The following is a 12,112-nucleotide window of genomic DNA, read 5'->3' as shown; positions in this document are numbered from 1 at the left end:
ACTGCGCCCGGCCTGTACTTTACAATTTTTAAAAGGCCGAGGTAAACAAGTCCGTGACCACTGATGGCCACGCCTGTGTCTGCTGTGGAACAGCCCTCGTGGCACAACGGCTCTTCAGGGGTTGTCTGACCCTGCAAGGCAGCGGAAAGCCGTGCTTCTGCGGTGGAACTTGAGGATTTTGTTGGGCCGTTGCTTGGCCGGCTGTGTGCGAGTTTTCTGGGTGTGTGATGGGACTGGGAGGCTCCTGGGCACCCAGGACAAGGGCAGCCTCAGCGCTGGACCCTGATGAGAGCAGGGGTCCTGACAGCATTCTCCCCAGGACATACGCAGCTGCCACAGCCCCTGGCTGGGTGATTTGACTGTGACCTGGTCATGTTTAAATCACTAGAAAAGTTGTTGATCCATTCATCCAGGGTCATTCATTCATTTATGTATTTAGACACAGAGTTTCACTCTTTTCACCCAGGCTGGAGTGCAGTAGCTCGATCTCGGCTCTCTGCAACCACCACCTCCTGGGTTCAAGCAGTTCTCCTGCCTCGGCCTCCTGAGTAGCTCGGACTGCAGGAATGCACCACCACGCCCAGCTAATTTTTCTTTTTTTAGTAGGGATGGGGGTTTCACCATGTTGGCCAGTCTGGTCTCAAACTCCTGACCTCACGTGATCCGCCCGCCTTGGCCTCCCAGAGTGCTAAGATTACAGGTGTGAGCCACCGTGCCTGGCTGTTGACATGAATCCAGAGTGAACATTTTTGCTAGAATTTTAATCTAGACGATTTAGAGATGTTGTCTAAGGTTTTGAGTCCCAAATGCAGATCTAGAGAGGGGTCCTGGGGAGACACTGAGGAATTCTGATCTCAGGCTGGCCCTGGCCCTGGCATTTTCCTTGTTTGGGCTGCAGCTCTCCCCGACTTGGGTCATGATCTGACGGGTGCGTGGCCATGCGTGCTCCTCACAGGTGCTGCTCCAGTGCAGCCATGGACCTGGGCAGAACCTTCCAAGGGCTGTTGTGTGGCTGCTGGGCAGATGGGGTTGGCATCTTTCAAATTGCATGTATGCCTTAGCGTGTAACTTCCTCTGTATCTGTGTGTGTCACTGCATGTCTGGTTTCAGGCTCTGACACTGCCCTCTCCCCACAGGAGGACACGCTCTCTCCATGGGCCATGCCCGGTGACCACTTTTGGACCAAAGGCCTGCGTGCTGCAGAACCCCCAGACCATCATGTGAGTGCTGGGGGCCATAGGTCGGGGGGAGTCCTTGGGATGTGTGTGGAGTTGTGGGATCGCTGTGTGGAGGAAGATTCTAGCACTTCACCTGAGAAGTACATGTTTTAGTTTAGGTCATTTAAACAAAAAGAAAAAAGCGACATGGACGTCTTCCCTGAACGCCCTGAGTGCAGGCGTCCGAGCGGGGGTTCCCTAGCCGTGGCTTCTCCAGGGGCTTTGAGAAAGTGGATGGCAGGCAAGCCGGGGTCATGGGCGGCAGACACCAGGCAGCCTGGAGACCGGGTCACAGCCCGTGGGCGCAGTGGTGTCCACATGAGATACTCAGGGCAGCCTGGAGACCGGGTCACAGCCCGTGGGCGCGGCGTCCATATGAGATACTCAGCGCAGCCTGGAGACTGGGTCACAGCCCATGGGCGTGGCGTCCATATGAGATACTCAGGGCTGCTTTTTTGTTTCTAAGAGAGAGTTGTGGGGTGGGTTGTGTTTGCTGTTTGATGGTTCAGTCTGTCAACACATTCTGCCTGGAGGCCCATCATAGTGTCTTATGGGTAAAACGCAACAGTGATAGATCTGATATCTGGGCTTTATGTGTAAAGAATTATAATCTGGGCTGGGCGCGGTGGCTCACACCTGCAGTCCCAGTACTGTGGGATCCCAAAGCAGGCAGATCTTGGGCCCAGGAGTTTGAGACCAGCCCGGGCAACATGGTGAAAGCCCATCCCTACAAAAAATACAAAAATTGGCCAGGCGCGGTGGCTCACACCTGTAATTCCAGCACTTTGGGAGGCCAAGGTGGGCGGATCACGAGGTCAGGAGTTCAAGACCAGCCTGACCAATATGGTGAAAACCCATCTCTACTAAAAATACAAAAATTAGCCAAGCGTGGTGGCGGGCGCCTGTAATTCCAGCTGCTTGGGAGGCTGAGATAGGTAACTGCTTGAACCCGGGAGGCAGAGGTTGCAGTGAGCCGAAGATCGCACCATTGCACTCCAGCCTGGGTGACGGAGCAAGACTCAGACTCAAAAAAAGAAAAATACAAAAAGTAGCAGGCATGGTTGCACACACCTGTAGTCCAGTTGCTGAGGAGGCTGGGGTGGGAGGATCACCTGAGCCTGGGAGGTTGAGGTTGCAGGGAGCTGTGATTATGCAAAGTGCGTTCCAGCCTGGGCAACAGAGCAAGACCGTCTCCAAAGAAAACAAGTGAGCACCCAGCCAGCTCTGAGAGTTGTATTCTGCACCTGGTAGATGTCGTCGTCACCTCTTCCCCAGAGAAGCCTGTGCTTCTAGGACGGGTGCCTCAGCTCTCCGGCCTCTGTACCGAACGGGCTCTCTTCAGGGCCTCCTCCTTCACGGAGTCGTGCACACGTCACTTTCTGCAAGGGAGAACCATGCGGGAGGGCCTAGTGCTCCGGTGCGAGGGCTGCTGGGGGACTGATGACCAGAAAGCGCAACGCGGCCGTGTCATTGAGCTTTCTGGGCTACTGGGGGCGGCTGCTGCATGGCCCTTCGCTGACAGGCACCAGTGCAGTGGAGGCTGGGGGCGTACAGTAGGGACAGAGGCCCCAGCCAGCCCTGGGCTGTCACCGAAGGTCAGGTCCAGGCAAGCCATGGGGGGCCATCCGAGGAGCTGCTCTGCAAACTGGGGGCACCGTGGCAGCACGCGCCCCAGGCAGGATGGGGTCGGCCTTGCCGCCTCCAGACGCTGAGGGCAGCCCCTTAGGATGGAAGTAACTTGCACTCGTGCTTTTGAGGCCCAGCCCTCTCAGTGCCACCGGTTCCTGGAGTGTCTGTGACCTGTCACCGCTGCCAAATGCCTGAGGCGGGGGACCTGACCCCTGTTTGCATTCCCCCATCCAGTCCATCTTCTGATTCTGTCACTTTGACCCCAAAATATACAAACATCTCCCCTGCACTATTGCCCGGCTGCCCTCCGCTGTGAGGACTCCTGACCACTTGTCGTGGCCTCACCATCCCTTCCCTGCACAGCAGCCACGTGTGCGATCCAGGGTGCTCCATTGCCCTCCTGGCCCCGCCGTGGCCCCATCCTGCCGTCCTGTGCTTGCTGTCCCTGGCACCCCGCCGGGCCCCCGCCCCCGCTGCCTGGTGCCCTCCCTGCACTTCCTGGTCCTGGGAGAGCCGCTCCTTCATCACTCACATCACGGCCACTGCCTTCACCAGCCATCAGTCCCTCGGGCCGGGCCGGGTCACTGGAAGGGTGCATGTTCTGTCTCAGCCCTCAGACCAGGGTGTACTTGGTGGTCCCCGAGCTGCCCAAGGTCAGACAGCCCAGCAGGAGGGGGAGGCGGTGGGGCTGTGGGGCAGCGTTGAGGGGCACGCAGCTTTCTCGGTCCCCCCATGGGAGCACGCCTCTGTGTCTCCGGGATCCTAACCTCCGGCTTCCCATCCCCGCCGTGGAGGGTGGGGCTTCCCAGGCATCTGACCTCACGTCTTCCCTGATAGCCCAGAGCAAGACCCTGTGGGGGGCTGGCGAGGAGGGCACCCACTTCCCGTTCTGTTGTCCAGGGAGCTGGTTGGCATGTGTTGTGGAGGTGCATGAGTGTCCGTGTGTCACAGTGTGTGTGGCCACCCATGTGTGAGACACTCAGTCGGAACTGGCCAGGCTGTGGTGTGCTGGCTTCACGCCACCCCTGCCCTCTCTACAACACCCACAGCCCTGTGTGCCTGCAAGGGCTGGTGTCCTGCTTTGCAGGTGATCCAGGAAGAGGGCGAGGCGCTGGTTTGTGGTCACACAGAGCGGTGGGTGCCTAGGCCCGTGCACGACGCTGCTGCCAGTGGCTCTGACTGGGCTCAGCTGAACCTCAGGGCTGGAATGGGTGTAGGCCGGGCCACTGGGTCAGTGGTGACCATGGGAAGAAGAGCAGGGGAGTCATGTGCAGGGCGTGGGCTTTGCTGGCTGACCAGGCCAGAGGACTGTGAGCCACCTGCACGCCCTGGGGCCGGAGCCAAGCAGAGTGACGCAGCGGGCTGGGGGCTGGGAGGGGGCTGGGAGGGAACGCCCTTCCACCTGACTGTGACCTGAGGGCACCTTCCCTGTGGCCCAGCCGGTTCTGCAAGCCTGAGTGGCTGGCATAGCGCTGGGCAAGGCTGGAGGCTGGGTACTTGGCCAGGTCTGAGGCCACGGGAACAGAGGGCTTGGTCCCGCCCGGCTCAGTTAGGAGCAGGGAGCTGAAGTGTGGCCTCTTTGCTGCTGAACTGAGGACTTTTTTTCAGTAGGGATTAAGCAGGAAGACCATGTGACCAATGAGGAAACTGGGTTTGGTTTTGTTTGATTTTCATAAGTGTAGGAAGCTCTTGACTTAGGTGCTTTTACAACAACTTTAAAGTCGCATCATAATTGCGTTTTGCTTTGAGTTTTGAGTATGCAGAGCTTAGGCTTCTAGTGTGGGCGCACAGTCAGGACCATGCCGATGGGGCAGCCGTGTGTTCGCCAAGCGTGGCCTGGATGCTGTGGACATGCCGGCTGGCTCCCAGCAGGCAGGGGCCGCCTCGCAAGCCACATGTGTGACCTGGGACAGGTGCTGAGCTCACAGGGGATGGTATGAGTGACCCCACGCCTCCCAGTAATACCTGTGCAGGGTGAGTGCTGATGAGCGATGGGCTGAGGTCCATGGCCCTGTGTCTGCCATTGGCGTCTGTGTTGTGGTTCTGGGGGTTGTTAGTGGGATGGTCACACTCCCGGGGAAGTCACTGCTGGGAAGAGGCATGGCAGGCAGCAGCTTTCTCAGTTGGGCAACTTGGAACTAGCTGGCCGGCGCGGTGGTTTAAGAACTCGCCCGTGGGGCTGAGGACAGGTGGTAAGCGCTGACCACGGTGTCCAGCCCCGCTGCGCCCTCCCTTGGCTTCTGGGAACAGGAGCAGGCTCCGTGGCGGGTGTTCTGGTTCTGGGCTGGGATGCTTTCTGTGACTGATGTGGTAATGGGAGTCCCACCGGGGCGGCCCTGCCTGTGGAGAAACACCGGGCACAGTGGTCAGGGTCGGAGCCAGCAAAGCGCAGGCGGCTGTTTCAGGGCTGCCATGGACTTTTAAACCTGTGATTTTTACTGTGAGAGTGAGTGAGGTTAAAGTCCGTTCATGCGGGGATGCAGTGAGCTGTGTGCAGGGCAGGAAGTGGGTCCTTGAGGGGTCCTGGGCTCACGTGGGGCCAGAAACCATGTGCAGGGGATCCTAGGGATGGAATCCCCACATCAGCTGGTTTGGGTTTTTGTGGGGGCCTGAGGAGGGCACCAAGGAAAGAGTGGCCCGGCCATGGGCTTCCGTGGTCATTTCTGCCCCGCCAGCATCACCGAGGAGCCAGGCAGGCAAGTGGCTGGGGGCTCTGAAGGGCAGCGGTGCATGCGCTTGGGTCAGTGCGGTGCCCGGGCGGGGAGTGTGGGCCTGAGCCTGCGTGTGATGGGCCAAGCAGCTGAGCGGTGGTCATTCAGGACCCTACTGACCCCTGACCCTGTCTCTGTGGCCAGGCCCCTGGCACCAGGTGGCTGGGGGTACCGGTGCGACCCTCGGCCCTGCCCGTGGCCACTGAGCACATTTCCCTGGGAGGTGAAAACATCTTTTTAAAGTTGTTTTTCTTTTCTAAGTCGTGCACCTTTTCCGCGAGGTGGAGATCACTGCTGGTGTGAACTCTTTTCTGCTCCCCTAAAGGCACATCCAGGACCCTGCAAGCCAGCGGCTGACGTGGAACAAGTCTCCGAAGAGCGTCCTTGTCATCAAGAAGATGAGAGACGCCAGCCTACTGCAGCCGTTCAAGGAGCTCTGCACGCACCTCATGGAGGCACGCGGGGCGGAGGGGAACGGGGCCTGGGGTGCACACGGAGTTGTGGGGGGGCCTCCGTCCGTATCGCTGCCCCGTGAGACCACGGGAACCACCTCAAGTGCTGGGAAACGACTACTTGTCTGGAACTGGGGACCGAGCAGGGATCTGCCCACGTGTCTGGGTTTGTGTGTGCTGTCATGACAAGCACCAGACTGGGTGATCAACAATGGGCCGGATGGGCTCATGGCCCTGGAGGCCAGGAAGTCCAAGATCAAGGGGCTGCATCTGGCATGGGCCTTCCTGCCGTGTCCTCCTGCAGAAGAGCAGGCGTGGGGGGCGCGGCACGAAAGAGCTGGGAAACCGAAATAACAGCCTTAGTCAGTTCCTGAGAAGGGAGCCCCTCCGCCCAATCATCTCTTAAAGGTGCTGCTGCTTAATCCTGGTGCATTGGTGATGAAGCTTCAGCGTCAGCTTGGGAGGGGCGGGCATGCAGGCCACGGTGCCAGGCCTCTGATTCCAACGCCCGTGAGTCGGGAACCTCCCTGCAGGAGGGTGGGGTCTGCAGGTGGAATGAGCAGGTTGGCACTTTGCTTCCAGGAGAACAACATGATCGTGTATGTGGAAAAGAAAGTGCTGGAAGACCCTGCCATCGCCAGCGATGAAAGCTTTGGGGCAGTGAAGAAGAAATTCTGTACCTTTCGAGAAGGTGGGCTGTCGGCAGCTCTGTCCTTGGTTTCTCCAGCACAGTCCCCTGCCCCAGTGGAAGCTTCTGGCACTGTTGCCCTCATCATTGGTGTCTGCGCCGCGGAGGGGCCGCCCTGTGACAGCCTCTTCTTGGTTTTGCTTTGTGTTTCCTAGATTATGATGACATTTCCAATCAGATAGACTTCATCATCTGCCTGGGCGGAGACGGGACGCTGCTGTACGCTTCCTCGCTTTTCCAGGTGAAGCGCTGACGCTTCCAGACGCGCACCAGGTTCTAGTCTAGGTGCTGCGTAACGAGGGGCTCGCAACCACGGCTTCCATTACTTTTCACCCCGTAGCTTTATGCAAGGGCAGTCATCTAGAGCGGCCAGCACCGACTCCCATGGTGGCATCCCGGTGGGGCGCAATGGTGGGGCTAGGGGCAGTGTGGACACAGTGCTACAGCTGAGGGTGGCCAGAGCGCCTGGGACAGGAGGGAGTGGTGCAGGGCAGCAGGTCCTGGGAGACGACCTTGCGTACTGGCCCATCCCCTCCAGGCCTCCCTCGAGCTCTTCTTCCTGGTTTCTCGGCAGCACGGCTCTCCCCCTGGGCTGTAGGGCCACACTGTGCGGGGACCCTGGCTCTGCCCTTGGCCCGCTGCGTTGGTGACACCCAGAAATGCCCGCAGCCCACCCCGCTCTCCTCCTCATCTCCCCATTAGCACCTGTGGGGCGCGAGGCTCTGACCCCGAGGCCGCCTCCCACCCGCCCCCGCTGGCTCCCCTGCCCTCCACGTCCAGGGGGCTGCTCAGCTCTGCTACCTTTGTTTCTCACCAGCTCCCCACACCGACCTTGGCCCTGGTGGCCCAGCCCACCCTGGCCTGGGACGTCCCCCTCTGCTCGTCCACATGGCCAGTCCCTCTTGCAGAGGGTCAGAGGTGCTGTCCCCACAGAGCTGGGTCCCTCCTGAGGTGCCGGTGCAAAGTTGGGTGGTGTGGGAGTGCACGGCCTGGGCGCTGAATGACCTCTCCGTCGGCTCACAGGGCAGCGTCCCTCCGGTCATGGCCTTCCACCTGGGCTCCCTGGGCTTCCTGACCCCGTTCAGCTTTGAGAACTTTCAGTCCCAAGTTACTCAGGTGATAGAGGGTGAGTTGGAATGTTCTGGAGCCCACAAGCAGCTCTGATCCTGGGGCTGTCGTCTCGCTTGGTTGTGGAGGGTTTGTTTTATTTATTGATGCATGGAGCAAACGTCGAAAGGTTTCTAGATTCAGGGATTTCTAAATCTTGAGTGGTTCAAACCTTTTTTACTAACACTGAGAAGTTTCAGCAGATCACAGGTTGAAGCTGCCCTGCCTGTTGGGCAGAAGTGAGCTGATTCTCACTCAGAAGGCACAGAAGTGTCCGCTGGGCATGGTGGTCACACCTGTAATCCCAGCACTGTGGGTGGCCGAGGCGGGCAGATCACGAGGTCAAGAGATGAGACCATCCTGGCCAACACGGTGAAACCCCGTCTCTACTAAAAATACAAAAATTAGCCGGGCGTGGTGATGCGCGCCTGTAGTTCCAGCTACTTGGGAGGCTGAGGTGGGAGAATCACTTGAACCCAGGAGGCAGAGGTTGCAGTGAGCGGAAATCGCACCACTGCACTCCAGCCTGGGTGATGGAGTGAGACTCCGTCTCAAACAAACAAACAAAAGGCACAGAAGTGTCAACTTGGGAGCAGAAAGGGACCCTGACCCCGCTGGCCTCCCTGGGCTGGGCCCCGACCCTGCCAGCCTTGCTGACGCGCGCCCTCCGATGCCCTGATTCCCGCTGACACCCTCTGACTCCCTCCAACGCCCTCTGACTCCCTCCAACGCCTTCCGACTCCCTCCAACGCCCTCCGACTCCCTCCAACGCCCTCCAACTCCCGCTGACACCCTCCGACTCACACTGACGCCCTCCGACTCCCTCCGACATCCTCTGATGCCCTCCGACTCCCGCTGACGCCCTCCGACTCCCGCTGACGCCCTCCGACTCCCACTGACGCCCTCCGACTCCCGCTGACGCCCTCTGACTCCCGCTGACGCCCTCTGACCCGTGCCCTCTGATGCCCTGTGACTCCCACTGGACCTCAGGAAACGCAGCTGTTGTTCTCCGGAGCCGGCTGAAGGTCAGGGTGGTGAAGGAGCTCCGGGGGAAGAAGACAGCGGTGCACAACGGGCTGGGTGAAAATGGCTCACGGGCTGCGGGCCTGGACATGGATGTCGGGAAGCAGGCCATGCAGTACCAGGTGAGTGGAGGTGCCTCGGTGAGGGGCCCGGGGTGGGGGGACTTGGGTCCCAGGGGCGAGGGCCTTCCGCAGAGCCTGGCTAGGTGGGACGGCCGTGTCTGTGAGCTGTGCGGCCCCACCCGCCCTGAGTGTGCAATGCTGTCATCCCCTCCAGGTCCTGAATGAGGTGGTGATTGACAGAGGCCCCTCCTCCTACCTGTCCAACGTGGACGTCTACCTGGACGGACACCTCATCACCACGGTGCAGGGCGACGGTAAGGCCCGCAGCGCTGTCCTGGGGCCCTGAGCGTCCCTCGGGCGGGAGTGACGCCTGCGCCTGTCCCTGTCAGGAGTGATCGTGTCCACCCCGACGGGCAGCACGGCGTATGCGGCCGCGGCCGGGGCCTCCATGATCCACCCCAACGTGCCGGCCATCATGATCACGCCCATCTGCCCCCACTCGCTGTCCTTCCGGCCCATCGTGGTCCCCGCAGGGGTCGAGCTGAAGGTCAGAGCCAACGACGCTCCTTTTCCGGTTTGTGAGTCATTGGACCCCGTGCAGCACAAAGCCTGGACCTAGCGCTCGGCTCTGCCGTGCTGGCTCCAGCCTCAGACATGGCCTCACCATCCTCGGGCCGTCCGTGCCCTCAGAGGCAAGCCCTGCCTTGCTGGTGCCCGAGATCTGTCCACCCAGGTGCCCGGGGCCCGGGTCTGAGGGGCTTCCCGCCATTGTTGGTCTCTGGCGGTGCTGAGCTGGGCCAGTGCCTGTAAGATGCGCACTCCACCGTCCACAACGCAGGGTCAGAGCTGCCCAACCTTCGGCCTCTGGCGAGCACTCGGGGGTGGGTGCCTAGAAGTGTCCTCCCCACAGCTGGGGGCCCACCCCTCTCCCTGCTTGACCCTCAGATCATGCTGTCACCTGAAGCAAGGAACACAGCATGGGTGTCCTTCGACGGACGGAAGAGACAAGAGATCCGCCACGGAGACAGGTGTGGGCTGCAGGCCGGGCTGGGCACTGCCTGCCAACCTCCTCCCTGAGCCAGGCAGCGCCTGCCCTCTTGGGGTTGGCCTGTAGACACAGCTTGTCCCCTAGAGCACCACAGGGCCTGAGTCCCTGGGTCTTAGAGTGTCACAGTCAGGGCACGCGTGCCGGCGGCAGCAGGTCACATACGGTGGCACATGCAAGCGTGACCCCAGCAGAGGCCTGAGGGTGTCCCCCCCCCGGCACAGCTGCCCGCCCTTGCATGAGGGCTGCCCTCCCCCACCTCCTGGGACCTCACCTCTGAGGGCCCTGGGGCAGAGTTTGTCCGTTCCCTGCACCGTCCCCTCCAGGACCTGGGGCGGCTCTGTCCCAGCACCCATGGGGCACCCCTCAAGCCTGCCTCAGGGAGGGGCTGCCTGGCCCCTCAGGAAAAGAGTCCCGGCCATTCCCCGGGAGGGAGGGAGGGTTCTTGGCTGGGGCGGGCCTTTCTGGAAGCCCTGGCTCAGGCGGCTGCTCTCCCGCCCCAGCATCAGCATCACTACCTCATGCTACCCGCTCCCCTCCATCTGCGTGCGGGACCCCGTGAGCGACTGGTTTGAGAGCCTCGCGCAGTGCCTGCACTGGAACGTCCGGAAGAAGCAAGCCCACTTCGAGGAGGAGGAGGAGGAGGAGGAGGAGGAGGAGGGGGAGGGCTAGGTCGAGCCCTGTCCAGGCCGGAATCCTTCCGCTGTCTTCTTTTCTGCCCTCCAAGCTCCCTCTGGGGACAGACCAATCTGTGTGTGTCTGTGACCGCCTCTGTCTCAATGGCGCGGCCACTTCCTTCCTGTAGCTGGGTCAGAGCCTGGGTCTGCCCTTTTGTCCAGATCAGCTGGTTTTTTTAACATTTTAAGTCTGACTTTTTTTGCTTTTCTAAAGAAGCAGTGAGAAATGGGCTGGGAGTGCTCCTGTCCCACTGACCCCGTGGGGGGTCCCTGGAGCACAGCCTCCAGCCGCCATAATTCCATGCCAGGATATTTTTCCACAAATCAGTCGATTGAAATTCAGAGGGGTCGGAATGACTCGACCTATCCTTCAATGTTGAAAATAAATGTCTCAGCCAAAAACCTTCCTTGAGCTGCGATGCTTTTCCCCTTGGCCTGCACCTCTTTCCTTAAAACTTCTGCAGGGAAAGCCCCGGCGCAGGCGCTGTTGAAAAGTCTGGTCTTGCCGGTGGTTTTGTTCTGCGCAGTTTCTGGGGAGGGTTGGATGCGTCCCCTGCTGTCCAGCCCTCCCCGCTCGAGGCCCCACGAGTCTGGGACCCTCAGTGGGAAGGGGGCCGGCATCGCTGGCGACCCACACATTCCTCACGTAGCTTCCGCTCCCAGGAAGGGGCTTTAAATCCTGTATATACTTTTTAGAGATTCTTTTAAAGTTTCTGAAATGCTTATGTGCATCTTTTCTTGTACACACTTTTGTGAAGATTTCAGGGGAGGGAGTCGTCTGCCATTAAATGTTTACATTTGTGTTCTGCAAGACGCTGTCTTTGGGGACCATTCGGGGACATTCTGTTCAGTGCGATCCTGGTGGTCCGGGAGATGGGGATTCCCTTCTGTTCAGTGCGATCCTGGTGGTCCGGGAGATGGGGATTTCCAGGCTAGTGATCGTGATCCCTTTTATCTTGCAACTGTAATGAGAATCTTTGACATGAACACGGCGAGGGACTCAACACGCTGATTCTCCTCCTGCCTCTACCATGAGTCTCCAGCCTGCAAAGCACTGGCAGCTGTGGTGCGTGTGGGTGCTGCTACCCCGGCACGCGCCTCTTCCACGGGCACAGGTGTGTGGAGGCCGTGGTCAGAGCCTGGTGTCCTGGTTACTGCTGCCCGGGCGTCTGTATTTTGAGTAACTGCTCTGAGTTTTGCACATGAAGTTGTCCTCATCTGCTGGAGACTGATAAGAAAAAGGCGGCACAAAACATTCGCCGCCGCCGGTGAGCTTCCCGCAGCCATCCGGCTCCACCTGGGCACGTTCTCTGAGGCACGTGTCTCCCCCGCTCACCCTCGTCTGGGCACCGCAGCATCGGCAGACTTAGCGTCCAAAAACCCCGAGTGTGATTCTGGGCAGCGGGCCTGGCTTTAAGTCTGCCGTGACCCTGGGCACAGGGGAGGCCCAGCCGTGGGCTTAGGAGGAGAGAGGGACCAGCACCCAGTGTCAGGGCCGGAA

The 12,112-nt window shown here is 60.0% G+C and overlaps 3 protein-coding genes across 9 annotated transcripts in view; 2 read left to right on the top strand and 1 right to left on the bottom strand.

The window, feature by feature from the left end:
• NADK (NAD kinase) overlaps positions 1 to 11,013 on the top strand; it is a 29,975-nt gene extending 18,962 nt beyond the window's left edge. For all 7 annotated transcript variants that reach the window (XM_050786153.1, XM_050786154.1, XM_050786148.1 and 4 more), the window contains 10 exons: positions 1,137 to 1,220; positions 5,883 to 6,012; positions 6,592 to 6,700; positions 6,853 to 6,938; positions 7,721 to 7,823; positions 8,795 to 8,949; positions 9,104 to 9,203; positions 9,279 to 9,436; positions 9,835 to 9,917; positions 10,438 to 11,013. In XM_050786153.1, coding sequence (XP_050642110.1) covers positions 1,137 to 1,220; positions 5,883 to 6,012; positions 6,592 to 6,700; positions 6,853 to 6,938; positions 7,721 to 7,823; positions 8,795 to 8,949; positions 9,104 to 9,203; positions 9,279 to 9,436; positions 9,835 to 9,917; positions 10,438 to 10,606 — 1,177 coding nt within the window. In that variant the 3' untranslated portion in view covers positions 10,607 to 11,013. The remainder of the gene's footprint in view (positions 1 to 1,136; positions 1,221 to 5,882; positions 6,013 to 6,591; positions 6,701 to 6,852; positions 6,939 to 7,720; positions 7,824 to 8,794; positions 8,950 to 9,103; positions 9,204 to 9,278; positions 9,437 to 9,834; positions 9,918 to 10,437) is intronic.
• The window catches only part of GABRD (gamma-aminobutyric acid type A receptor subunit delta), a 378,620-nt gene that overhangs the window by 275,037 nt on the left and 91,471 nt on the right, over positions 1 to 12,112 (bottom strand). The gene's annotated exons all lie outside the window — the stretch shown is intronic.
• SSU72 (SSU72 homolog, RNA polymerase II CTD phosphatase) overlaps positions 6,034 to 12,112 on the top strand; it is a 179,554-nt gene continuing 173,475 nt past the window's right edge. The window contains exon 1 of the mRNA XM_050786639.1: positions 6,034 to 6,037. The gene's annotated coding sequence lies outside the window, so the exon portion shown is untranslated. The remainder of the gene's footprint in view (positions 6,038 to 12,112) is intronic.

Source organism: Macaca thibetana, chromosome 1, assembly GCF_024542745.1.
Source record: "Macaca thibetana thibetana isolate TM-01 chromosome 1, ASM2454274v1, whole genome shotgun sequence".
NCBI lineage: Eukaryota > Metazoa > Chordata > Mammalia > Primates > Cercopithecidae > Macaca > Macaca thibetana.
Note: the sequence above shows the minus strand (reverse complement) of the source record. Positions and strands in the feature narration are given on the sequence as shown.